This window comes from Rhinoraja longicauda, chromosome 22, assembly GCF_053455715.1.
Source record: "Rhinoraja longicauda isolate Sanriku21f chromosome 22, sRhiLon1.1, whole genome shotgun sequence".
Classification (NCBI taxonomy): Eukaryota; Metazoa; Chordata; class Chondrichthyes; order Rajiformes; family Arhynchobatidae; genus Rhinoraja; species Rhinoraja longicauda.
The window spans coordinates 26,372,549-26,400,041 of record NC_135974.1 but is presented as its reverse complement, the minus strand read 5'-3'; the positions used below and the strand labels follow the sequence as shown (position 1 = coordinate 26,400,041).

Here is a 27,493-nt window from a genome sequence, read left to right as displayed (position 1 = left end):
TGAACTCCTCCAAAACAAAGGAACTTATAATTGACTTTAGAAAAACCAGTGGAGATTACGACCCACTCTACATCAATGGGGTCTGTGTGGAAAGGGTACCAGCTTTCAGGTTCCTGGGTACGCACATCGCAGAGGATCTCACCTGGTCTACCAACACCATCACCACAGTAAAGAAGGCACAGCAGAGACTCCACTTCCTGAGGATCCTCAGGAAAACCAACCTGCAGGAGAAGCTCATGTTGTCCTTCTATCGCTGCTCCATCGAGAGTGTGCTGGCATACTGTATAACCACATGGTATGCCAGCTGCTCAGAAAAGGACAGGAAGGCCCTTCAGAGGGTCATCACGACGGCCCAGAAAATCATCGGCTGCTCACTGCCCTCCCTGGAGCACCTGTTCAGCCTACGCTGCCTCAGTAGAGCAGGCAAAATAATAAAAGATCCATCCCACCCCGGCCACCGTCTGTTTGTTCATCTGCCCTCTGGTCGACGTTTCAGGTCGATCAAATCCCGAACAAACAGACTTAAGAACAGTTTTTACCCCAGGGCCATACGAGAACTGAACACTACCTTGCACTAGGCAACACCGTTAAAAAATCGGTCATATAATTGTATTTAATTGTATTTATGTATTTATTTGTTTTTGCATTTATTGCATATATGTTTGTACGCACCGTCAGGATTGGCTATTTTTTAATTTCGTTGTACTCGTTGCAATGACAATAAATGAATATTATTATTATTATTATTATTATTATTATTATTGTTCAGACGGAAATTTTAATTAAGTTTTACATTGAAGGATCAGCCTGAATAAGTCAAGTCAAGTCAAGTCAATTTTATTTGTATAGCACATTTAAAAACAGCCCACGTTGACCAAAGTGCTGTACATCGATTAGGTACTAAGGAAAAAAATGAAACATACAGTAGCACGCAAACATAACAGCACATACAGAACAGTTCACAGCGCCTCCTCAATGAGCCTCAAACGCTAGGGAGTAGAAATAGGTTTTGAGCCTGGACTTAAAGGAGTCGATGGAGGGGGCAGTTCTGATGGGGAGAGGGATGCTGTTCCACAGTCTAGGAGCTGCAACCGCAAAAGCGCGGTCACATCCGACAGTAAGTTCCTTGAATCATTATTGTGAACTTCAAAGAACAGTCTAAGATAAGGGTAACACAGACCTTCCAAAGTTTTTATAGCCAAAATATTTATCCAATGTAGTCATCGTTGTGATGTAAGGAACATAGCAAGGAACACAACATAGTACAGTTCCCTTAAAGAGCGGGGTGATAATTACCTGTTGACAATTTTTGTTTCATTGGTTGAGAGGGAAAATTCGGTTTGGACTTAGTCCAACACTTTGAAATAATGCTATAGGATCTTTTATGTCCTTTCGATGGACCAGATGAAGTCCTGGTTTAACAATGACACCTCAGTCAGTGTCTGGAAATTATTAGAGCATCAGCTTAACATTTGCTCTCAAGTATCTGAGGGGCAACCAGAATCCATAACCCAATGGCAGATGCTTCAGAGCCACCAACTATGAGATGGTAGACATGCTTGGTCAATGGGATTCAGTTAGACTTGAAAATGTACTCGCCCAATCAATGCCGAACAATACAGCCAAATTGTGTAGTTGTGGCGGATCAGGCCACTCCTCGGGTCAGCCCCCTCGTTACGTGACGGACAGGTGAAAGGAGTTAAAAGCCAGACCAAGGGAAGGCGTGGATCATCCCTTGGAGAACTACGCTGTGGGCACCAGCTCACAGCCTAATAAAGCAATCTAACAAAACACTGCCTGGCGTCTTGCCTTTTCTCTGGCCTCCGCCAGGCCACTACATAGTTACAGCAACAGTCAGGAAAGTGTCAAAACTATATCTGTGCTTCACCAAATCAATTCCAACTGGAAGTTTACTGTTGATTGCAAACCCAGTGAATTTTCATTTGAAGATAGACACGGAGTGTTGGAGTAACTCAGCAGGTCAGGCAGCATCTCTGGAGAAAAAGGATGGGTGACATTTCGGATTGGGAGCCTTCTTCAGAGTTACTCCAGCACTGTGTCTAACTTCGGTATAAACCGTCATCTGGAGTTGCTTTCTACACAATTTGTTTTTGTTGATTTTTCTGCAAACTGGGGAGCTTAAATGAATCACCCCAGTGCAGATTCTGAGCCCAGAGTGGAGAAGTTGACCACATAGGTCCTCATAATTTGCATCCCGACTTTCCCTCAAAGCCCTCTTCTTTCCCCCACCCTTCCTCACAGCACCCAGACAAGTGCAATAGACAATAGACAATAGGTGCAGGAGTAGGCCATTCGGCTCTTCGAGCCAGCACCGCCATTCAATGTGATCATGGCTGATCATTCTCAATCAGTACCCCATTCCTGCCTTCTCCCCATACCCCCTGACTCCGCTATCCTTAAGAGCTCTATCTAGCTCTCTCTTGAATGCATTCAGAGAATTGGCCTCTACTGCCTTCTGAGGCAGAGAATTCCACAGGTTCACAACTCTCTGACTGAAAAAGTTTTTCCTCATCTCCGTTCTAAATGGCCTACCCCTTATTCTTAATCTGTGGCCCCTTGTTCTGGACTCCCCCAACATTGGGAACATGTTTCCTCCCTCTAACGTGTCCAACCCCTTAATAATCTTATACGTTTCGATAAGATCCCCTCTCATCCTTCAGTTTGATCAGTTATGCTTTTGACCTCCATACTTCCTTACAACATTCAGTCCACCTTTCAAGAGTGAAGGTCATCCAAAGTGTCCAACGAACAATCCTTTTCTCCCAATGAATTCCCCTGTAACACGTCCTCCCCACAAGTGCCAATAAACCGACCAACCCCACTCATCTAAGGAATGAGAGTGAAATCAGGAGCATCCAGAAGAGACGTATGCAGTCACAGTGAGAACATGCAAATTCCACACAGACAGCTGCAGAGGTCAAGATTGAATCTAATTTGCTGGGGCGGTGAAGCAGGAGCTTCACTTCTTACGTAACTGAAGTCTGTGAATTGGTTAGGAAGGAACTGCAGATGCTGGCTTAAACCGAAGATGGACACAAAATGCTGGAATAACTCAGCGGGACAGGCAGCATCTATGGAGAGAATGAATGGGTGGTGTTTCGAGTCAAGACCCTTCTTAGATCTACCATATCCGCTGTTCAAGATGTGAACATCGGCAAAACCAAACATAGACTGGGTGATTGTTTTGCTGATACCTTCGCTCGGTCCGCCTGGACCTACCTGATATCCCAGTTGCTAAATACTTTAATTCCCCATCCCATTCCCACACTGACTTTCCTGTCCTAGGCCTCCTCCATTGTCAGAGTGAGGCTAAATGCAAATTGGAGGGACAACATCTCATATTTCACTTGAGAAGCTTACAACCCAGGGGTATGAATATTGATTTCTCTCACTTTAAGTAATCCCTGCATTCCTTCTCACTCCATCCGTCCCCCACCCAAGTTACACGAGCTTTTCGTTCTCACCTAGCAAACAGCTAACAATGGCCTGTTTCCTTTATCATTGTTACTATTTTGCATGTCCTTCATTCATTTGTTCTGTATCTCTCTACATAATCGTCCATGGCTTTCGTTTCCTTTTTCCGTGACTTTAAGTCTGAAGAAGTGTCTCGACCTGAAACTTCACCCATACCTTCACTCCAGAGATGCTGCCTGTCCCGCTGAGTTACTCCAGCATTTTGTGCCTACGAATTGGTGACAGGTTAATAGTGAATAGGACTGGGGAATCAATATTAGAATCTAATTATTCACAAAATGCTGGAGTAACTCAGCAGGTCAGGCAGCATCTCGGGAGAGATATAATGGGTGACGTTTCGGGTCGAGACCCTTCCTCAGACTGATGTCAGGGGGGCGGGACAAAGGAAAGATATAGGTGGAGACAGGAAGATAGAGGGAGATCTGGGAAGGAGGAGGGGACGGGAGGGACAGAGGAACTATCTAAAGTTGGAGAAGTCGATGTTCATACCACTGGGCTGCAAACTGCCCAAGCGAAATATGAGGTGTTGTTCCTCCAATTTCCGGTGGGCCTCACTATGGCACTGGAGGAGGCCCATGACAGAAAGGTCAGAATGGGAGGGGGAGTTGAAGTGCTCGGCCACCCGGAGATCAGTTTGGTTAATGCGGACCGAGCGCAGGTGTTCAGCGAAGCGATCGCCGAGCCTGCGCTTGGTTTCGCCAATAAAAATAAGTTGACATCTAGAGCAGCGGATGCAATAGATGACGTTGGAGGAGGTTGTCTCACCTGGAAAGACTGTTTGGGATCCGCCACCGGGAGATCAGTTTGGTTAAATCTAATTACTTGCTGCAGAATATCCAACCACTCACCTGCTTTGAATATTTATGCAGCAGATCTAGTTACATTTCTTGAAGTGGATAATGTTGAGGATGGTGAATTTGGCAATGGTGGTGCCTATAGACAGTCATAGAGTCATACAGCATGAAAGCAGGCCCTTCGGCACAACTTTCCCATGCTGACCAAGATGCCCCATCCATACTAGTTCCTTCTGCCAGTGTTTGGCCCATATCCCTCTAAACCTTTCTTATCCATGTATCTGGTGAACAATAATTGTTCCTTATCAACTGAAGACGATTGAATAATGGAGTAGAGAGTGGGGAAGAGAGCGGGAGAGAGTGCTGGGGAGAGTGTGAGTGTAGGATGAATGAATGATGGAAGGACTAAATAGAGTGGATGTTCCCAGCAGTGCGAGAGCCTAGAACCAGAGGGCACAGCCTCAGAATAAAAGGATGTACCTTTAGATTGGAAATGAGGAGGAATTTCTTTAGCCAGAGGGTGGTGAATCAGTGGACTTCATTACCACACTGTTTAACACAATAATGAGGTGTCTATTAAGGATAACTAATACGGCAATGGCAGAAAAGATATGAGTCCCAACCAAATTCACATTTCAAGTCAAGACTCCTCTTCAGACAGGTCTCGACCCGAAACGTCACCCATTCCTTCACTCCAGAAATGTTGCCTGTTCCGCTGAGTTACTCCAGCTTTTTGTGTCTACCTTTGGTTTAAACCAGCATCTGCAGTTCCTTCCTACACAGCTAGGATTGACCGTGTCGCTCTCTTTATTTATCCTGAATTATAACAAGCAGGTAAGATGAGTGTGAAATGACAAGCAGCTGATTTATGGTCAGCATCCCCTCATTCTGATGGCATTTCGTTCTGACACAAGCTTGCAATCAATGGTGGTTGAATAATAGTTTAGACACTGAGGAAATTTTCACTTCCTTGATCTCTCTTTGCATGTTGTTCATTTATCTAAAGCTGGAGCTGCATTTTGAAATGCCTCAGTGCATTTAAAATGTAATCTGTCCAACATGATTATTGCAGTCATTAAGTTTGAATATTTTTGTTCTTCTTAAATTTTACGAGACTTGCAACAGTAGATCGGCAATGCAGAAAATCATCTATTAGTCAACATTATAATTTGAATAAAATTCAATTGTTTCATTTAATTATTACACATTGGACTTCGCCTCATCGTCGCGTCATTCTATTCTGTGAAATAATTCATAATTAAAATGAATGGAAAAACTAAAGCCATTTTGCTTTGAAAGATGCAGCTTGAAAATAAAGTCTTTGAACTCCCAAATTAATGATTGAATGCAAATAAATTATGTACGCTGATGGTGTCTGCAATCTTTGAAAGGTTAGAGAAATGCTAGAAATTAGAAGTGAACTGTGCAATCACAAAATTAGTATGATTACTCAATTCACAAATCATAAAGATTTGAGTGAGTTAACTTCTTCAAAGAACAAAAAAGGTTCAAAATTCAATGCGATCATGGAAATAATAAGAATTTGGGTTAGTAAACTCTTTATTTCCACTTTACTAGGACTTTGGTTTCCCCATTCCAATTTGGAATGGATTTTTCCACCTGTGACATGTTAATACTGCAATGTTTTGTGTGCTTTTGGGTCCTTGCCATTTCCTTCTCATTTATCCTGGTTATTTCCATTTCCCAGGATGAACTGGTAGCCGATGTCAGTAGCAGTAGTGGCACTACATGATGCAGGCGACCCAGAAAACATCAATTTGGGTTAAAATTTAGGAGGTTTTTGGCTCCGATTGTTTTGGTGACCGTTCTGTCCCTCAACAGTTGCTCTGGTTTGCTAGATGCAGCAAAATGGGACTGGGAGCAAGATTGAATGCAAACATTAGTTTAATAATATTGTGTTTCTTGCCTGGAGCTTGATACCTTATGAAGTGGGGTTTAATTAGGAGGTGGATGTTGGTGCTGTGATTCAGGTGGTGAAGACCCATGAGAGTAGGAAACCAATGTGGCGTTATTCTGACTGGAGCTGTATCATGAGTATAAGAGTCATAAGGTCATAAGGGATAGTAGAATTAGGCCATTCGGCTTTTCAATTCTACTCTTGCCATTCAATCATGGCTGATCTATCTCTCCCTCCTAACCCCATTCTCCTGCCTTCTCCCCAGAACAACCTGTGCAGTTGTAAAATGTCATGATACAGCTATACAGGACTTTAATCAGGCTGCATTTGGAGTATTGCATGCATTTCTGGTTGCCTTATTACAGGAAGGCTTTGGAGAGGGTGCAGGGGGGGGGGTTTACCAGAATGCTGCCTGGATTAGTGAGTGTTAGCTAAAAGGGGAGTTTGGACAAACTTGAATTGTTTTCTCTGAAATGCTGGAGGTTTAGGCGAGACTTGAGGGAAGTATATAAAATTATGGAAGGCGTAAATAGGGTAGGCAGACAGAACCTTTTTCCCAGGATGTAAATGTCAAAGATGAAAGAGTTTAGCTTTAAGGTGAGAGGGTCAAACTTTAAAGGTGGTAGGTGCCTGGAATGCACTGCTAGGGGTGGTGATGGTGGCATTTAAGAGGCTTTTAGATAAACGCATGAATATACAGGGTGGAGGAATATGGATTGTGTGCAAGCAGATGAGAGTAGTTAATCTTGGCATTAAATTCAGCACAAACATTGTGTGCCGAAGAGCCTATTCCTGTGTTGTACTGTTCCATGTTCTATGTACTGAGCAACTCCCAACAGGCACATTTTTACTGAAACCTGGTTATTGTTGTATTGCCCAATGATGATATCCTCAATAAGCTGTGGACAATTTTCCCTGGCAACTCTTCTGTGGAGATTGAGCCAAATACGCAATGGGAATTTGTGGCTCCAGTAGTGCAGTTGGATTTCTAGGTTGGTACAATTCATTCTCAAAATGCATTCAACTTCAGAGTAAATGAGAAGGATGAGAGGGGGGGATCTTATAGAAACATATAAGATTATTAAGGGGTTGGACACGTTAGAGGCAGGAAACATGTTCCCAATGTTGGGGGAGTCCAGAATAAGGGGCCACAGTTTAAGAATAAGGGGTAGGCCATTTAGAACGGAGATGAGGAAAAACTTTTTCAGTCTGAGAGTTGTAAATCTGTGGAATTCTCTGCCTCAGAAGTCAGTGGAGGCCAATTCTTTGAATGCATTCAAGAGAAAGCTAGATAGAGCTCTTAAGGATAGCAGAGTCAGGGGGTATGGGGAGAAGGCAGGAACGGAGTACTGATTGAGAATGATCAGCCATGATCACATTGAATGGCGGTGCTGGTTCGAAGGGCCGAATGGCCTACTCCTGCACCTATTGTCTATGGTCTAAAAGGATTACTATGCACAATTTGCAGAAAATGTGTAGGAAAGAACTGCAGATGCTGGTTTACACCGAAGATAGACTCAAAATGCTGGAGTAACTCAGCAGGACAGGCAGCATCTCTGGAGAGAAGGAATAAGTGATGGTTCGGGTCGAGTCCATTGCCTGTCCCGTTGAGTTACTCCAGCATTTTGTGTCTACAGTTTGCAGAAAAGCAGCGCTGAAAGTCTGAATTTCTGGGCCATCTTCACGCTATTTCTTTGCAAAGTTCCTTTAACTGTAAATTTAATTTCATTAATCATGAGACCAATAAGACCTAAGAGCTACAATATAATTTAGCTAAACGATCTTACGAGAGGTGCCTTTTCTCCTGAAAGCCCACTGTGATTCCTGAATGCGATCTTTGTTTTTGCTGATACATATTCTGCACAAAAAGATTACATGAGAATGAGCACACAAAGCAAACCATAATCATATTTTAATGAAACCAGATTCTTGCTGAAATTAATGCCATGATTTAGTCTGGACTTGAATGATTATGGAATTCAATTGCATCATCATTGGCCACGATCTCTCTATAACACTTGTTTCGGTTTTATGAGGAGGGATATCTGCTTTTGGTGCTCACCAGATTTATTCCAAAATGCTAACATTTTTCATTGCCTTCTTGCGATGGGGCAGCACGGTGGCGCAGCGATAAGAATTGCTGCCCCACAGCACCAGAGACCCGGGTTTGATCCTGACTACAGGTGCTGTCTGCACGGAGTTTGTACGTTCTCCCTGTGACCGCGTGGGTTTTCTCCGTATGCTCCGGTTTCCTCCCACACCACAAAGACCTACAGGTTTGTAGGTAAATTGGCTTTGGTAAAATTGTAAATTGTCCCTAGTGTGTCGGATAGTGTTAGCGTACGGGGTGATCGCTGGTCGGCACGGACTCGGTGGGCTGAAGGGCCTGATTGCCCACTGTGTCTCTCAGGTCCAAAGTTTAAAGTAATAGAAAAGCCTCTGCATTGAACCAACAGTCAGAGTCCTTGAAAGGCTTGAATGCTTTGTGAACATTTTAAAATTATTAAAAGGATATTATTCAAAAACAATTAAAAGCATAATTTAAAACACAATTTATGCGTTTTCTTGCACATTGCAAAGGATAAGATACACTGTAGTGACATTTACACCTAGGACAGAGCAGTGAATCTGCAGATACACATTCAAAGTAGTTTTACGTCTTGATATTGTAATGTGAGTAAAATTTAAACATAGATCACAATGTAGCCATTTGTCATTTGGCCTTCCTCATAGAGATGAACTATGTTCCTATAAAGCCAATGAAATAGAGAGAAACTATGTTCCTATAAAACCAAAGAAATAGAGAGAAACCGAGCTCTTGTTTTCACACAGGAAGGACCTTAGTTTTGATCTTGGTATATTGACATGAACACTGAGTCCTTTATATTCCGAAAACTGTAGTGTATGTGATTGAGATCTGCAGCCACATCATATATTATTTTGAATCAAGGAGGTTAAGAGTTTTTTCAGAATGGTTCCATAGACGTCTGGAGAGGTATAAATATAATATTGTATAATTCCCAATATACGTGTGTTTTATTCTTTAAAGAAAATAATGATCAGTGTATGTGACTGTTGTATTCATAATAGAGAACTGGTCTCTAGGAAAAAAAAATTGTTGGTGAAGAATATCTAATAATTTACATGTGACTTTGTCAGACTTTAGTAAAGACTTTTGTGTCACTGATTTAGTGATGTATGTACCCTACATTTTGAATGTTTGTGAACATTTAAAAATTATTAAAAGGATATTATTCAAAAACAATTAAAAGCATAATTTAAAACACAATATGCAAATTGCCTTGGTTTTGCTACTCTTAAACACTCCAGTTATTTATTTCATAATAGAAAAATGGTACTGGCGCCTCAGTAAGTCACACACCAATTATGAATTAAGTCGCTGTATTATCGTTTGATAATTATACATATTTTCCTTCCTCAGGCAGGATCCAGTCATGAGATTATTCAGAATGGTCCGACTCAGCAAAATACCTTGCAAAGTTCAGTTCAGGGTAAGAGTGAAACCAGTATGTCAGAGTTATATCTATAAGTTAAGATGAACAATGCTTTTTGTAGCATTCTTCTGCTTGGTCTATGTTTTGGGCCTTTGGATTTTGAAGCTGATTGTTTGGAACAAACCTGTGAGACAGCTAGCCAACAGTAATTTAACATTTACCAAATTTCATCTTGCACTTCAGATGATTTAAAACCCGTAATCAATTTAAAGTACCTGCAGCATCAAAGTATATGTATGATCCTGCAAATATATTCAGATGCAACACTGAAATATTCATCTATTTGTACACATGGGTTAACTGAGAAGGAGATCCAAAGCATCTATCTAACATGGAGCAGGTGCACATTGGTGTAAATTGGAAATTGCTTGTTGCTGCAAAGAGATCTCAGGGATTATAACTCAAGACTTCATCTAAATCCCACAAACCATTCCACTAAGGTGGGGAGTCACTGAAACATCCGTGCCTAAATGGCACCAGTCAACAGTTGGCATTTCAAACTTAACTGCCGGAATTACTTTGAAGGACCTCACAAAAAAAACCTGAAATGAGCATGAGTTACAAGGGAGGGATTAGCTTTAATGCTGAGTCTATCTGGTGGCGAAGTCAATGTTTTTTTATTAAGGATTTTCATTCTCATTGTATTCACCTGATGGAAGACCCACTGTAGCTTGCCACTTAACTGGCCAAGTGGGATGCGGATTATACCAAGTAGTTGTATAAAACCTAGGCACAGTGTGCAGCGGTGGTGTTGCTGCCCTGCAGCGCCAGATACCCGGGTTCAATCCTGACTACGGGTGCTGCCAGTACAGAATTTGTATGTTCTGCCTGTGACCTTCGTGGGTTTTCTCTGGGTGCTCTGGTTTCCTCCCACACTCCAAAGACGTACAGGTTTGTAGGTTAATTGGCCTGATAACATTATAAATTGTCCCTGGTGTGTGTAGGATAGTGTTCGAGTCCAGGGATCGCTGGTCGGCACAGACTCAGTGGGCTGAAGGGCTTGCTTCTACACTGTATGTCTAAGCTAAACTAAACAAATCTGGTTTAAGTTGTAGCCCTTTTCTGTTTAGCTACAACTGAGTGCGAGTGGTCGCCCAGGTTGGGTAACCTTGACCAGTATTGACTGGATGGTAAAGCCACTCCATCGAGACATCACACACACTGACCCAGTTTGTCCAAGGCTGAATAAAACATGTGGTCTTTGCAATGAAGTATCTCCAGAGTAATAGTCAAAATATCTTGCACTATTTTGGCTCAGTACTTACCAACTGACTGTTAAAGCTGATATCTTATATTAGTTAAAGCTGATATCGCGTATTATAATGACACAGAAGGAAGCCATTCAACCCAACAAATCCACAATAGCTCCTAGGATAGTCATTTGAGTAGACCATTTTATTTCTCTCCATTTTATTTCTCTCTATTTAATCCACCTCAGATGTATGACTCTTTCAGTCCTTTTTGCCATTAATCTACAGAAAAGAGTAATTTCCAATAGTTAGTTAATCAATCTTATTGGGATTCAGGATAGAACATAGACCAAAGAACTGGAACAGGCTGTTCAAGCCTACAATGTCCACGATGAACATGGTGCCAACTAACCTCCTCTGCCTGCACATGACCCATATCCCTCCATTCCCTGTATATCCATCGCCTATCTAAAAGCTTTTTTAATGCCGCTATCATATCTACCTCCACCACAACGCCTGGCAGTGAGTTCCAGGCAGCCACCACTCTCTGTGTAAAAAAAGTTGCCCGGCACATCTCCTTTAAACTTTGCCTAAACCCATGCCCTCTGGTCTACGCCATTTCCACTCTGGGAAAACGGTTCTGAATGCCTGCCCTGTCTATGCCTCTCATAGTTTTCTAAACTTCTGTCAGGTTTCCCCGCAGCTTCCGATGTTCCTGAGAAAACCATCCAAGTTTGCCCAGTCTCTCCTTATAGCCAAGACCTTCTAATGCAGGCAGCATTCTGGTAAATCCCAGCGATGTGGGAAGAAACCCAGCACATGGAGCAAACCCGCACAACCATGGGGGAAGCCTACAACGTCTGTCAGGTTCTCCCTGTAGCTGTGAGGGCCAGTGCTAATTGCTGGGTCAATATGCTACCCTATTTGCAGAGCATTTGGGGGAAGAAGTAGCTTTAAGTGTAAAGATGCATGAGATCCCAGCCTGTTCCATTTACAGAACAATGATGCGGTGGCGCAGCTGTGGAGTTGCAGCCTTGCAGTGCTTACAGCACTTGAGACGCAGGTTCGATCCTGGCTATGGGTGCTTGTCTGTACCGAGTTTGTACGTTCTCCCCGTGACCTGCTTGGGTTTTTTTCCGAGAACTTCGGTTTTCTCCCACACTCCAAAGACCTACAGGTTTTTAGCTTAATTGGCTTGGTATGAATGTAAAAATTGCCCCTGGTGTGTGTCGGATAATGTCAATGTGCAGGGATCGCTGGTTGGTGCAGACTAAACCAAATCTAAACCACGTAATGCTTACATCAGTTGCTTTTAGTGACGTGTTTCATGCACAAGCAACAGTACTACATTTCACGGTGATATATAACATCCATGTAATGATTGTATGTTTATATGTGAACAACGGAAATAACAATTTTATGACTTAAACTTAACAGCTCCCACAGATCCCATCACTTAACTGCCAAAAAGTAGCAAGTTGGATGTTGAAAGTAGCCATTCACTGCAAACTACTTGCATGATTATGCAACCAAACAATGATTGTCAAACTCACTGTTCTACTCTTCATTTCTACTCCTTGGTTCACAGCCATTTTTCAGATGTTAGATGGTTTTAGAAGTAACTGCAAGGAAACAATAAAAATAATTTATTACCGTAATTTTTGAAAAAAAAATATAGACCTAGTGTAAGAACAATGGTGCTGATTTATAAAGGCCGACCAAAATCCACTAGCATGAATATTTTTATTCTGAGAAAGCCAATATGGAGCAACTTAATCTATCTCTGACATGCAGTACTAGTTCCTCACCAATAAATGGCTCCAGTGTACTTCTGTAAAACTGGCCTGTGCTTGCTTCATAGAGAATCTAACCACTTTAACTAATGAATCCTATGTTGCCAATGGCCTTTTAAGACTCACGTTGGAGATATGGTTGAACAGTTAGTATCACTACTAACTGTACATCTCAATAGACAAAATTAATTCTGCTATATTACTTGAACTTTGGGCGTCAACTTTTTTTTTTTTTTTTTTTTTTTATATCAAAAAATACTTTATTCAAGTTATAAATATCATTTACAAACCATCATTTTTAAACAAACCCATCCGACTTTGGGCGTCAACCTATTAGCACACAGTACAGTCTTTAAACACCAGCATCCTGGTAATCCACTCTTGTAAACCCTTTATGTACCCTTCTCTGTTTGCACTACTGATCCATAAGCAAACATAGCTAATCAGTATCTGGAGATGCATATTTGCACTCGAGCTAGCATAGTCACTAATTCTTTCTTAGGATTTATCCTGCCTGACTTCACTGAGTGAAACATAGTACTTTCTTGGAGCCATAACTTGAAAGAGAAAGTAGACTAACCTACGGACACTTAATATGTCTGGCAATAACTGAATGTTCTAATGTTCATCTTATGGTGTCAGAAAATAAAACAAATGCACTTGGTGACTTTACCTTGGATATGAATCTTTAAATATCATATAGATATATTATGTTTCTGAATGCAAACAATGGAAATACCAAAGATTAAGAGAGTGTGTTTTGCAGATTAGCTGTTTTGCTGTTCAAAGAATCTACTGGGGATTAATCAACAGGCATTAATCTGAGTTGACATCTGGAGTCCCAACATATATATTATATCACTCCATGTACAGTGGAAACTCATTAAACCTAGTTATTAGTTTAAACCAATGCAGCACGGAAATAGGCCCTTCAGCCCACAATGTCCATGCCAACCATCAAATATCCTTTTACATTAATGTTATACGAATGCCATTTTATTCTCTCCCACCTTCCCATTTACGAACCTCTCCCACCCAAATTACATCAATCACCTACACATCAAGGACAATCCACAGTAACAAATTAACCTGCTAACTAACGTGTTTTTGAGATGTGGGAGGACACCAGAGTACCTGGACAAAAAAAGGGCACAAAATACTGGAGTAACTCAGCAGATCAGGCAGCATCTCCCTGTGTTTCTATGTTCTCCCTGTGATGTGCATGGGTTTTCTCCAGGAGCTCTGGTTTTCTCCCACCCTTCAAATAAAATACAGGTTTGTTGGCAAATTTTCCCTAGTGTGTATAAGATGGTGTTAGTGTGCAGGGATCGCTGGTCGGCGTGGTCTCGGTGGGCCGAAGGTCCTGTTTCTGTGCTGTGTCTCAAATCTAAACTGAACTAAAGTGAGTTTAGACTTAAGTGCTCCAATTTTCTTCTACATCCCAACAACGTGTGGATCGGTAACATAAATAGCCGCCGTCAAGTCAAGCGGAGTTGAGATTGCCATAAGCACGGTGAGGTACGTGTGCAAGGAAAATCGTGCTTGGAGCAGCCTCACGGGCATATAGGCTCAGGTAAACAAACAGCAACACAGATTACACGTACAATTTCTAAAATAAAGAGGACACCAAAAAAACATAAAGCAAGACATTGGTGCAAATTGTTCCTCGTGTGTAGGTGAGTAGAATCAGGGACCGATGAGCCTGTTTCTGTGCTCTATCTCTCCGTGACTATGACTAGCGTACTGCAGCAGCAGATGCTCATCTATATACTAAAACTCTCGTTTGTTATCTTGTTTGTGACTGAACTCCAGCCAAAACGGTACGCGATAGCGCGACAATATTAGGGCCACCTTACTCATCATTGTCACTTTAGTGATAATGCAAGTAGTTTCATTGAAATCGGTGTTATATTTTAAAAGTTATTCACATTTTTAAGTTTAAAAGGAGGGGAGGGGGAGGGGGAAGGGGGGAGTGGGGGAGAAGGGAGAGGGGAGGGGAGGAGAGAGGGGAGGGGAGGAGGACAGGGTGGAGCACCAATGCAGGAGAGGTTTGGGCCCAACGGGTCCACTTGGTCTAGTAATTAATATAATTCTCTAACTTCACAGGAACTAGAAATCCCATCCACCCGGGTCCATGATAGACCATGTATAATATTTCAAACTGTCTGAAGGATCGTGATTGTTACTTGAAGTAAGATATATGTGTGCTGTCAGTGAAGGCCAAGCACACTTTTACATATTTGACATAAATGTTGCAAAAAAAGATAGCAGCATCAATAAACCGAGTGAGAAATAGAACAGCAAGTACATAATTGAGATGTATCTGTTCAACTTTACACACAGCCCGAAATGGGAATCAATTATTAAACATCAACATTTTAAAATATTTTATTGGAATATAATATTTTAGTCATAATATTTTAATGGACTGATATAATGGTTAAGAAATGTGGATGTGTCATGCTGATTCCTTTTCAATTCTGTGTTTAAAAAACCACTTATTTCCAATGTTGAATGTGATCGTAAACATTTCTGGGTTAAATTACAAGTTGCATTGTTCTGGAAAATCCAGCTGGCACTGTCGGTAATGGCTTATCCTTGTGCTTAGTGCTGATAATACAATTGCCACTTCAATCACACATGTTGAGTTGGTACGCAGTCCAGGCCGGTAGGTCTCCAAAGATCAACGCAAAATGCTGGAGTAACTCAGCGGGACAGGCAGCATCTCTGGAGAGAAGGAACGGGTGACGTTTCGGATCGAGACCCTTCTTCAGACTGAAGAGTCTCGACCTGAAACGTCACCCATTCCTTCTCTCCAGAGATGCTGCATGTCCTGCTGAGTTACTCCAGCATTTTGTGTCTATCCTCGGTTTAAAACAGCATCTGCAGTTCCTTCCTACACACTGATATCTCCAAGTTACACAATGCAGCCCTGGTCATCTTTATAAAGAGTGTCTGGTACATTTTTCTGAAGAAGTGAAGTTGTCAGGGAGAGTAGTGACCCATTGCATATTGCACAATACTATACTGAGAAACTCATTACTTCCTGTTTCTTCTTCTTTTTTGCTACTTTTTTATTCCTTTTCATCATTTTTGCCTATTTCTAATCCTTTCTTCCATCTGAAGATATCTGGAGATTTGATTACCTGATGAGGAAATTGCGTTTAAAATCCAGCAATGGCAACGGTATGTATTTAAAATGTGAAAACTCCCGCTTCCTAACAGCACTGTCCTAACCTTATTGTATTAAACCAATTTTAAAATTCTGTTTCCTTTAACTAATCCATTACTATTTTACCTGCTTTGTATCCCAAATTGTTTTTAATATGTTTTCTGTGTCCCTGGATGTCTTTTTTTTATCTGTTGTGTTTCATCCCTATGCAAATTCTGAGCTTACCTACTATTCCTCCATAATGAGTGTATTAAAGCGACGTTTTTTCTAACTCCATGATCCAAAATATGCTGCCCTTTGATTCAGAGTTGGGGAAAAACAGGAAATGAGTTTTGTGCAGCAAAGTGATAAGTAACTATAGTTCCACTAGAATAAATTCTGAAGAGCATGTAGATGGAAATATAACATTTGAAAGAAAAAGATCTCTGCAATAACAAGTCTAACGTGTTCAAAAGAAGCATAGATCCATATCTTTTTCACCTTTATACTCTGCTGAGTTCCACAGAGATTAAACAAGAAGATCCAGTTCTAAAAATTATTTTCAACCTGAGTAAGTGCTGATGTATTGCTGGTAGTGAGGACTGGCATATCAATTAGCGTACTGTACAAACAGCTGATATAGGAGCACATTCCACACTAACATGCTATTGTTTCCAGCTATGATAGAACTGAACAGCCTTAAATGTAAATATTCCTCAGTTATGATTCATTGGAATGCACCTATAGCTTATTATCAAGGTGTAACTCATAACAATTAACGTGTTTATTATTTTAAATACAATGTTATTAATTACTCGGTGACTATCTATGCAAATGACTTTTTTTGTCACTTAAAAGCATGCTCCAAAAAATCTGGAGGCTTGGCAAGATAAGTCTTTGAAATAATTTCATGACCTGTTGATTTTTCCACAGAATGTCTAGGGTGGAACAAAATTTTAAGTTCAGTAAATACATTAACACAAGAAAGCAGAGGATGGCTTGTTTAACTTGTGGGTGTGACTGGCTAGTTTATGTAATCGTTAGGATTTGCTACGAGTTCAGTCACGTAAACGCCTGATCATTGAGCATTGCAGATTAGCAATTCGATGATTTGATTTTTAAAACATCCATCAAATTGCAGGAAAAATTTGGCTTAAAAGAAACCAACTTAGTGAAACAACGAAGGAAGGTAAACAAGCTCAATTTGCTCATCAATAATATAATAACCCCGTTCAATAATATGTTATTTTACCGAAAACTGCAGAAGAAAAGTATTGTATCATTTTATTTTTTCATTAATTCACAAAATATCGTTAATTAATATGATAAGTTTTAATCTGCAATTTGAGAGGGAGATGGTAAAATCAGAGGTGTCAGTATTGCAGTTGAACAAAGGGGACTAAGGAGGCATGAGGGAGGAGCTGGCCAAAGTTGACTGGAAAGAGACTCTACTAGCAGTTTAGTATTAAAAAAAAATGAATGGGACTGGAAGCAAACTGTGACATTTCTTGGGAGATACTGACCCTAGATGTGGCCTGGTGCGCCTACTTTAGCAATTAAATGAAATGTGGTGGGCGTTTCATGTAATCTTAACACGGTTAAAAGGTGAAACGAAGTGCTGGGGGAACTCAGCAGATCAGGCAGCACTTTTGCAGAACATGGATAAATGATGTTTCGTGTCATGACCCGAAAAATCCATGTTCTCCAGAGATTCTGCCTGACCCGCTGAGTTGCTCCAGCAGTTTGTGGTTTTTAAAAAATATAAACCAGCATCTACAGTTCCTTGTATATACTTAAAAAGATGTTTTTCCATATTTTGGATTTTTCAATGCATTATGAAATAGGATATTATAATCTGCTCAGCAATTATAATTTGTTCATTATTCTCATCAGCAGGATTTACATTTTCATAAGGTATTTCACACTCTGACGAAAGATATTGAGTTTTTTTAATCTTTGCAGCCTTTCTATAATCACTCCCAATATCATATCATCATATCATATATATACAGCCGGAAACAGGCCTTTTCGGCCCTCCAAGTCCGTGCCGCCCAGTGATCCCCGTACATTAACACTATCCTACACCCACTATGATGACTGTATAAAATTATGCCCAACTCCTTTAAGTAGCTTTGCAATTAAAGTATACTGTTTCTTTTCATGGAACTAATTGTTTAGTTCACTGTACAAAACTTTCAAACTAATTATGTTCACATCGATTGTTATGCACGCATTACAATTCAAGCAGCACTCTTCTTGGCAAAAGTATGCATTATAAATCATGTATTCAGCATCTATTTTACAAGAGGTTTATTGTAGTTGGGAAATGCTGGGAAGTCACAAGTTCTGCAGGCCTGAGTCATAGAGCTTGCATTGTGCATTGTGCATTGCTTGACGCATTCTGCAGAGCCGCATGGTGTCAGCTGCAGTTGCTTATCATTTGCACTTCAGTTAATTAACACATTTACATGCCACAAATGCTTGACTAATATTTCGAGATACACTGGTCTACATAGCTTTAGTAGAGAAATTTGTTATTAGCCCTATGAAAAATCATGAACAACGTTCAGTTTAGTTTAGTTTAGAGATACAGCCTGGAAACAGGCCCTTTGGCCCACCCAGTCCACGCTGACCATCGATCACCCATGCAGTAGTTCTATGTCCCACACTCTAGGGCTAATATATAAAAGCCAATTAAGCTGCAAACCTGCACATCTTTGAAACGTGGGTGGAAATCGGAGCACCCGGCAAAAACCCACATAGTCACAAACTCCGCACAGACAGTACCTGAAGTCAGGATCGGACCCGGGTGTCAGGCACTGTGAGGCAGCAGTTCTACCGCAGTGCCACCATGCCGCCCTCAGCTGCGCTCTACGCCACAGATGTCCTCATTCTTTAGGGAACAGGGGTTCCCCACTCCCATCATAGATGAGCCCCCCACTCGTGTCTCCTCGGTACCCCGCAGCTGCGCCCTTGCTCCTCCTTTCCCCTAGTAGCAACAGAGATAGAGTCCCCCTAGTGCTTGCCTTTCACCCCTTCAGACATCACATACAACACGATGGTATTTATTCACAAAATGCTGGAGTAAGTCAGCAGGTCAGGCAGCATCTCAGGAATGGGTGACGTTTCGGGTCGAGACCCTTCTTCAGTCTGAAGAAGGGTCTCGACCCGAAACGTCACCCATTCCTTCTCTCCTGAGATGCTGCCTGACCTGCTGAGTTACTCCAGCATTTTGTGAATAAATACCTTTGATTTGTACCAGCATCTGCAGTTATTTTCTTATATCACATACAACACTTAATCCTCTGAAATTTCCACCACCTCCAAAGCAAATTGGAGGAACAGCAGCTCATATTTCGCTTGGGCAGCTTACAGCCCAGTGGTATGAATATTGATTGCTTTAACTTCAAGTAACCCTGGCATTCCCTCTCTCTCTATCCCTCCTCCACCAAAGTCACACCAGCTTCTCTTTTTCACCCAACAAACAGCTAACAATGGCCTGTTTCCTTTATCATCATTACATTTTTGCATATCTTTCATTCATTGTCCCCTTATCCCTAGCTAGTCTGAAGAAGGGTCTCGACCCGAAACATCACCCATTCCTCCCCAGAGATGCTGCCTGTCCCACTGAGTTACTCCAGCCTCTTGTGTCTATCTTTGAATTGAATGAAGTTACAGTTTAAAATTAGACTTTCCAATGAAAAAGAGAGTGTTATTCTAAACAAAATATCAAGGCTCATATCTGTAGTGAAGCGATGAAATATGGATTTGGAGTTCACTTTATAATAGGAAGCAAGATAGCTCCAGTAGAAAATAAGAGTGTATCAAGACTTTAGAAGCAATAAAATATTATAAAGGACAGAAAAGGGAGTTTATCGTGCTGAACCAATAATTCAGTTTAAATATGCCCACACCGTCAACACAGAGAAGATGCCTTCTGATCACACCCCGTGCATCTGCAATGAATGTAACATTCAAAGTGTGTCTGCAAACAGCGGTAGTGTTACTTAGAAAGATGAGAATAAATCGGATGAGAGATTTTTTACCATTAATGTCTTGGTTTACAAATCTATTATGAGCTAAATACTAAAGATCTCTAGAAGTTACTTGTGTTTGCAAAGCAAAGAATCTCACTGTGACTTGCCACATTTGATAATAAAGTGTCATTCAACTTTCCGTACAATTATGATAGAGGAATTTCCAACCTGCTCTTCCAACTTTGGCAAAGCTCTGGAGAAAAATTACACTATAAATGGCTGAAATGGACATTGATGCTATTTGGGATTCCCACTGAAGATGTGGTGGTAAATTGGGAGAACTTCCTGGATTAGACTATGAGCTACACCTACCTCTAAACAAATAATAATAATAATAATAATAATAATAATAATAATAATAATAATAATAATAATAATAATAATAATAATAATAATAATAATAATAATAATAATAATAATAATAATAATAATAATAATAATAATAATAATTAATAATAACAACAACAACTTTTATTTCTATAGCACTTTTCATGCAATTTATCATATCATATCATATCATATCATATATATACAGCCGGAAACAGGCCTTTTCGGCCCACCAAGTCCGTGCCGCCCAATGATCCCCGTACATTAACACTATCCTACACCCACTAGGGACAATTTTTTTTTTTTTACATTTACCCAGCCAATTAACCTACATACCTGTACGTCTTTGGAGTGTGGGAGGAAACCGAAGATCTCGGAGAAAACCCACGCAGGTCACGGGGAGAACGTACAAACTCCTTACAGTGCAGCACCCGTAGTCAGGATCGAACCTGAGTCTCCGGCGCTGCATTCGCTGTAAAGCAGCAACTCTACCGCTGCGCTACCGTGCCGCCCAAATGCAGCCCAAAGTGCTTTCCACAAGAACAAACACATGTCTAAACAAAGATACAATTTAAAACAGCAAGGACATAAGCAGACAAAGCACTGATTTATATAAAAATATAAAATGTAAAATCGGGAGTGTAAAGGAACAAAGGAAGTAAAATCAGTTAAAAACTTGGATAAAAACTTGGATAAAAACTTGGATAAAAAGATATGTTTTTAACTTCCGTTTAAAAATCCCAACTGAGTCGGCGTCCCTCATAGCCCTGGGTCGAGTATTCCACAGCTTGGGTGCGGAGTTGAAAAAAGCTGCTTCCCCAATTTTCTTACTGCTGCGGGCGGCATTGGGTGGCTAACAGGTTGGCATCAGAGGACCTGAGCGCTCGAGTTCATTGGCACTTTATCACCCAGTGACTCTACACCAAAGTTACGTATCAAAACATCTCACACTACATCTCTCTTCCTCAGAAATAGTCCCATCTATTTCAATTTTCCTGTCATAAAATTGTAAGGATTTATTTAATAGGATTATGATTTCACAATGGAATGCAAACAATGCCATTCCTAAAATATTTATTCTCACAAAGTGACACCTCCAAGTGTAATCTCTCTACTGAGAATTATTAAATTAGAGAAATGACTTTTACCAAAAGTGATGGTTTACAAAAAAAAACCTTCGGCAGTCCCAGCTGGATGAGAATGACTTTCTTCCCCACCAGTTCTGTGACTTCTGAGGTCAATGTGTGGCACACACACATTTACTTCCACATGTGGGGGGAGGTGCGTGCAGGGTGGGTGAGTTTCATGGTCGCATGTGTATTTGTTCCATTGTTTTCACTGGGCTTCTATATACTCAAACTGTTTAAGAATAAGGGGTAGGCCATTTAGGACTGAGATGAGGAAAAACTTCTTCATCCAGAGAGTTGTGAATCTGTGGAATTCTCTACCACAAAAGGCAGTGGAGGCCAATTCACTGGATGTTTTCAAGAGATAGTTAGATTTAGCTCTTAGGGCTAAAGGAATCAAGGGATATGGGGAGAAAGCAGGAATGGGGTACTGATTTTAGATGATCAGCCATGATCATATTTAATGGTGGTGCTGGCTCGAAGGGCCCGAATGGCCTTCACCTGCACCTTTTTTTTCTACTCCCAAAGAAATGGCAGCCGGCAGCATCTGTGGAGAACATGGATAGGTTACGTTTCGGGTTGGGATCTTTCTTCAGGCTGATTGTGGTGGGAGGGAGGAGTAAGCTGGAATTGAGGAGGGGCAGGACAAAGCTTGGCAAGTGATAGGTGGATATAGGTGAGATGTTTTTTGATAAACAGATGGGTTGGACAAAGACCAGAGATGAAAGGTCAAAAGGTGAGAAATAAAGATAAAAGTGGTGCAAATTGTGAAGCTAGAGGAAATAAATATAGATGGTAGGGGGAAGGGCAGAAATAGGTGCGAATACAGGTGGGGAAAGGGAGGTGAAAAAGGGGATGTTGTTTGTAGATGGTTAGCTAAAATTGGAGAATTCAATGTTCACATTGTTAGGTTGTAAACTACCCAGGTGCAATATGAGAAGCCATTCCTCCACTTTGTGCGTGTGCCCTCACTCAGGCAATGGAGGAGGCCCAGGACAGAGAGGTCAGGATGGGGATGGGAAAGGGAACTAAAATGGTTATCAATTGAGAGATCCAGCAGGCCTTGGCGAACCGAGCGCAAATGTTCAGCGAAACGGTCACCAATTCTACGCTTGGCCTCACCGATGTAAGGGAGGCCACAGCGGGAACACTGTGATCCTTCTCTTGTTTTCCTATTGCTAGTCGGAAAATGATACAGTGCAACAGATTGTCCGTGTATGTGGACATATTGTACCTTTGGGCATATCTACAGAAGCATTCTGTCTTTCTCTTTGGAAGGACGGCACGGTGACGCAGCGGTAGAGTTGCTGCCTAACAGCACTTACAGCGTCGGAGACCCGGGTTCGACCCCGACTACGGGTACAGTCTGTGCGGAGTTTGTACGTTCTCCCCGTGACCTCGTGGGTTTTCTCCGAGATCTTCGATTTTCCTCCCACACTCCAAAGACCTACAGGTTTGTAGGTTAATTGGATTGGTATAAGCAAAAAATTCTCCCTAGTGTGTGTAGGACAGCGTTAGTGTGCAAGGGCTGCTGGTCGGTGTGGGCCCAGTGGGCCGAAGGACAGGTTTCCGCTCTGTATCTCTTAACTAAACTAAAAAAACTAAACAGGAAATTCCTGTGGGGTGCGTACTTTGTAATACAGACAGACTGGAATAAGAGTCTTAAAGGATCTTAAACATTGAACATGTATGTAGATAAGGTGTTCTGTTTTGCAAATAAACCACAACCTCTTTTAACAAATGTCTTCTGCACCTTGATGCTGTAGTGAAGATATTACAAGTACATTGATTTCATGGATGGCCACAGTTAAAGAATGGCTCGACCATGCCAGTGATACCCAGAACTCATGAATAGATACATAATAATGTAGGAAGTCTCTACTCCAGCATCTTTCTATACACTACAGGCAATATTGGCTACTAGACATAATGTATTTGATTTCATATTGGTATTAAGGCACACACTGCTGTTGTCCTTCTCATTCCTAATTATTTAATAATTGGAAGCTAGATAGACAATTTTTATCTGCACATTTATCCTGCAGTTACAAGTCTGTATCAGCTCTATCCATTTCTACCAGGACTGTGCAACAGTCTATCTGCTCGAAGAACAGTTCCACTTGTGCAAGTTTAGATTAGTTTGGTACAGAGGCACAGTGAAAAGCTTTTGTTACGTGCTAACCAGTCAGCAGAAAGACAATACATGATTACAATCGAGCCGTCCACAGTGTGCAGATACATGATAAAGGGAATAACGTGAATAACCTTTAGTGCAAGATGAAGTTAATAAAGTCCGATCAAAGATAGATGAGAGTCCACAATGAGGTAGATAGTAGCTCAGGACTGCTCTCGAGTTGTTGATAGGATGGTTCGTACCTTTTAGAAAAGTATATACCTTTTTTTGAAGTTCCTTTGTCTGAAGTTGGAAGTGAAGTTCGTTGCAAGTATGGGTGAAATTGTCTGCACCATCCAAATCAATTCCAGCCATCTCTGCAGGGATCTCCATTGTTATTCCTGACATCAGGTTGGGACCAAACTTCAGAGTTTCACATGCACCATTAACATTTGGTTAATATACACCCTGAGATTTCGACACGTAGCTGATTCATGCAACTTGGTCATAAGTGGATGGATTTAGATGTGCTTTCCAGGAGGCAACTGATTACCTCACTTGTTTTGCCAGATGACCTTCCAATCATTTCTCTCACCACTGTAAGACTAGCAGCTGTGAAAGGCAGTTTTGATATTGTACCTGCATTGCATGTGAGTTATTGGAATTGTAGTGAAGCCCTTTGGGGGAATGCTTAGTAGTGTCCCTGGAGAAAGAGCGTAAACAGCTGAAAGCAGTTGCCGGCTGCGCTTGGTTGGCGTCAAACGCATGGCAAACATTGGGGAGAATAACACAAAAGTTGTCCCCTGTGAACTTTAAATTAAACGTCAAGGCTAAAGCTGACAACAAGAGTGAAGTCAGAGGGTGGTGGATCTGCGGAATTCTTCGCCACAGAAGGCTGAGGAGGCCAAGTCAATGGATATTTTTAAAGCAAAGATAGATAAATTCTTGATTTTTACCAGTGTCAGTGGTTATGGGGAGAAGGCAGGAGAATGGGATTAAGAGGGAGAAATAGATCAGCCATGATTGAATGGCGGTAGCGGATGGGCTGAATGGCCTAATTCTGCTCCTATCACTTGTGACATTATGAAATTTGATGTCAGGTTATTCCTACAACTTGGTTGTAGCTTTGTGCTAAATTTCCATTTGCGCTAGTTAGAACAGCAAAATTATGAAAAGGTATGGAGTTTAAAGATGACGTAAGGTTTGACACACCATTCTCATACCTTCTATATGCCAAAGTGCATGAGTGTGGATTTTAAGGACATGAGAATGAACACTCCTGATATCCCAGGAATGGCATCCACATAGGTCAAGTCATCTGTCATAGTCATCGAATCTTGGAAGCGTGGAAACAGGCCCTTCGGCCCAACTTGCCCACACCGAACAAGATGTCCCGACTACACTAGTCCCACCAGCCTGCGTTTGGTCCATATCCCTCTAAACCTGTCCCATCCATGTACCAGTTTAAATGTTTCTTAAACGTTGCAATAGTACCCGCCTCAATTCCTCCTCCAGCAGCTCGTTCCATACACCCACCGCCCTTTGTGTGAAAAAGTGACCCCATTTTGTTCCTATAGAATCTTTCCCCCCCTCACCTTAAACCCATGTCCTCTTTTCTTGAATCCCCTACTCTGGGCTCCATAGTTTCAGGCTGCCAGTGATCCCAATATAATATTGAGATTGCGACAATCTTTCACATACTATTTGCAAGGTATTTTATTTTAATGGTGGTGTCAGCTGGCATAATTCATCTGCGATGATCAAAAATTAAAAAATTTATTCGTAGCTTTACAACCGTGAAAATTAATTAACTGCAGTGCACAAATCAACAGTTTCCTTGAACCATCTGTCATAACTAGATGTTTACAATTGAAACATAATTCTCTGTTATCTCTCATTTAAGCTGTTTAAATCTTTCTGCAGTTCAACTGCTTTTCCAACAGAATTAATGAATTTCCATGTAGCTGTGGTCACTTTGAAGTTCTGTTCATCTAGTGCCTCGCCCACATCTTACATTGGATATAAGCCGTTTAAGTTGTTAATAATGTTACTCAAGTCTTAACTGATTTACAACAGGAAGCTACAATGAAAGGCCTGAAGGATCATAGGCACAGATCTTGTTTCAACTATGTGGCATAAGTTATTCCTCATGTAGTTTCTTTCAAACCACCCCCCCCCCCACACACACACACACACACACAACCACCACCACCACCATCAAAAACATTTTATAATCTCTTTCCATGATCTTTAGTTCCCAATACAAAGGAATGCCCCGACTAATTTACACATCTAATGCAGAGATCGGAAATGTTTGGTCTTTTCAATTAATCAATGAGGGATGAACTTTTTATTTACATTGGTCTCACTGAAACGAACAACGTAGTATGAATGTGTAGGAAGGAACTGCAGATGCTGATTTAAACAGAAGATAGGCACAAAAAGCTGGAGTAACTCAGCGGGTCAGACAGCATTTGTCTGTGTACCAGTAATACACATCTGGATCTTTAACCTGGGACTTCCAAGTGCACGATACATAAGCACACAGGGACCATTTACTGGTACTGTATCATCAATTAACATGAAACAGTCAATTTTATATCAATTGCGGAAAAAAAATTACCACAATGAATGGTATTGCCTTGCCCTCGAAAAGTAGGTTGACATGGCCTGTTGTTTTAGGAAGGAACTGCAGATGCTGGTTTAAACCAAAGATAGATACAAAATGCTGGAGTAACTCAGCGGGTCAGGCAGCATCTCTGGACAGTTTCGGGTGACGTTTCAGGTCGAGACCCTTCTTCAGACTTGGCCTGTTTCGTTGTTAACTAAAGGTCTTCCTGGTGTCTGCAAGGGTGTCTTTGTTTTCAGAATGGTGCCTCTTCGTGCTTTTAATATACATCCCACCTCCCTACCTACCCACCCTCTAACCCATTCAACTGTTCAAATGTCATCCAGTCCCTGCTGATAATTCCAGTAGCACCACCCCGATCATCTCCCTAATCGCCCTGTTATCCCACCATTGCCCGCAATCTGCTCCCCAGCTGGCGTTCCCAATTTCACTGAGAATCCTGCCACCACTACAACTATTCATGTAACAAGACATTCTTGCCATAGAGGGAGTACAGAGAAAGTTCACCAGATTGATTCCTGGGATGGCAGGACTTTCATATGAAGAAAGACTGGATAGACTCGGCTTGTACTCGCTGGAATTTAGAAGATTGAGGGGGGATCTTATAGAAACTTACAAAATTCTTAAGGGGTTGGACAGGCTAGATGCAGGAAGATTGTTCCCGATGTTGGGGAAGTCCAGAACAAGGGGTCACAGTTTAAGGATAAGGGGGAAGTCTTTTATGTCCGAGATGAGAAAGCTTTTTTTCACACAGAGAGTGGTGAATCTGTGGAATTCTCTGCCACAGAAGGTAGTTGAGGCCAGTTCATTGGCTATATTTAAGAGGGAGTTAGATGTGGCCCTTGTGGCTAAAGGGATCAGGAGGTTTGGAGAGAAGGCAGGTACGGGATACTGAGTTGGATGATCAGCCATGATCATATTGAATGGCGGTGCAGGCTCGAAGGGCTGAATGGCCTACTCCTGCACCTATTTTCTATGTTTCTATGTCTATGTTTCATCTACAAAGCTGACACGACCCTTTGCCTTCATTGACTTGTCTTCCCCTATCACTAGATCTCTGCCCATCTCCCTCTTCAAAAGAGTTATACACACTGGATTGTTTATGGTTTAAGGTGGAAAGTGGATTACCTGGAGCGATGCCATCTTGCTGAACATGGAGGAAGTCCTTCGCCGTTAAACTAACCTCACAGCGTTTGTTGGCTGACATAGTGGTGTTGCAGATAGTGCGACTGTCTCACAGCTCCAGACACCTGGCTTTGATTCTAAACTCCAGCGTTGTCTGGGTGCAATTTGGACAGTTCACTGTGACCAGTTTCCTCCCATATACCAGTTGGTAGATTAGTTGGTTGTTGTAGGTGCTGATGCAAGAATGAATATAAGAAAATAACTGCAGATGCTGGTACA

The 27,493-nt window shown here is 41.4% G+C and overlaps 1 protein-coding gene across 1 annotated transcript in view; it reads left to right on the top strand.

The window, feature by feature from the left end:
• The window catches only part of bcas1 (brain enriched myelin associated protein 1), an 81,349-nt gene that overhangs the window by 8,019 nt on the left and 45,837 nt on the right, over window positions 1-27,493 (top strand). Inside the window, exons 3-4 of the mRNA XM_078418989.1 lie at window positions 9,650-9,719; window positions 15,832-15,891. Of these exons, the coding sequence (XP_078275115.1) occupies window positions 9,650-9,719; window positions 15,832-15,891 (130 nt within the window). The remainder of the gene's footprint in view (window positions 1-9,649; window positions 9,720-15,831; window positions 15,892-27,493) is intronic.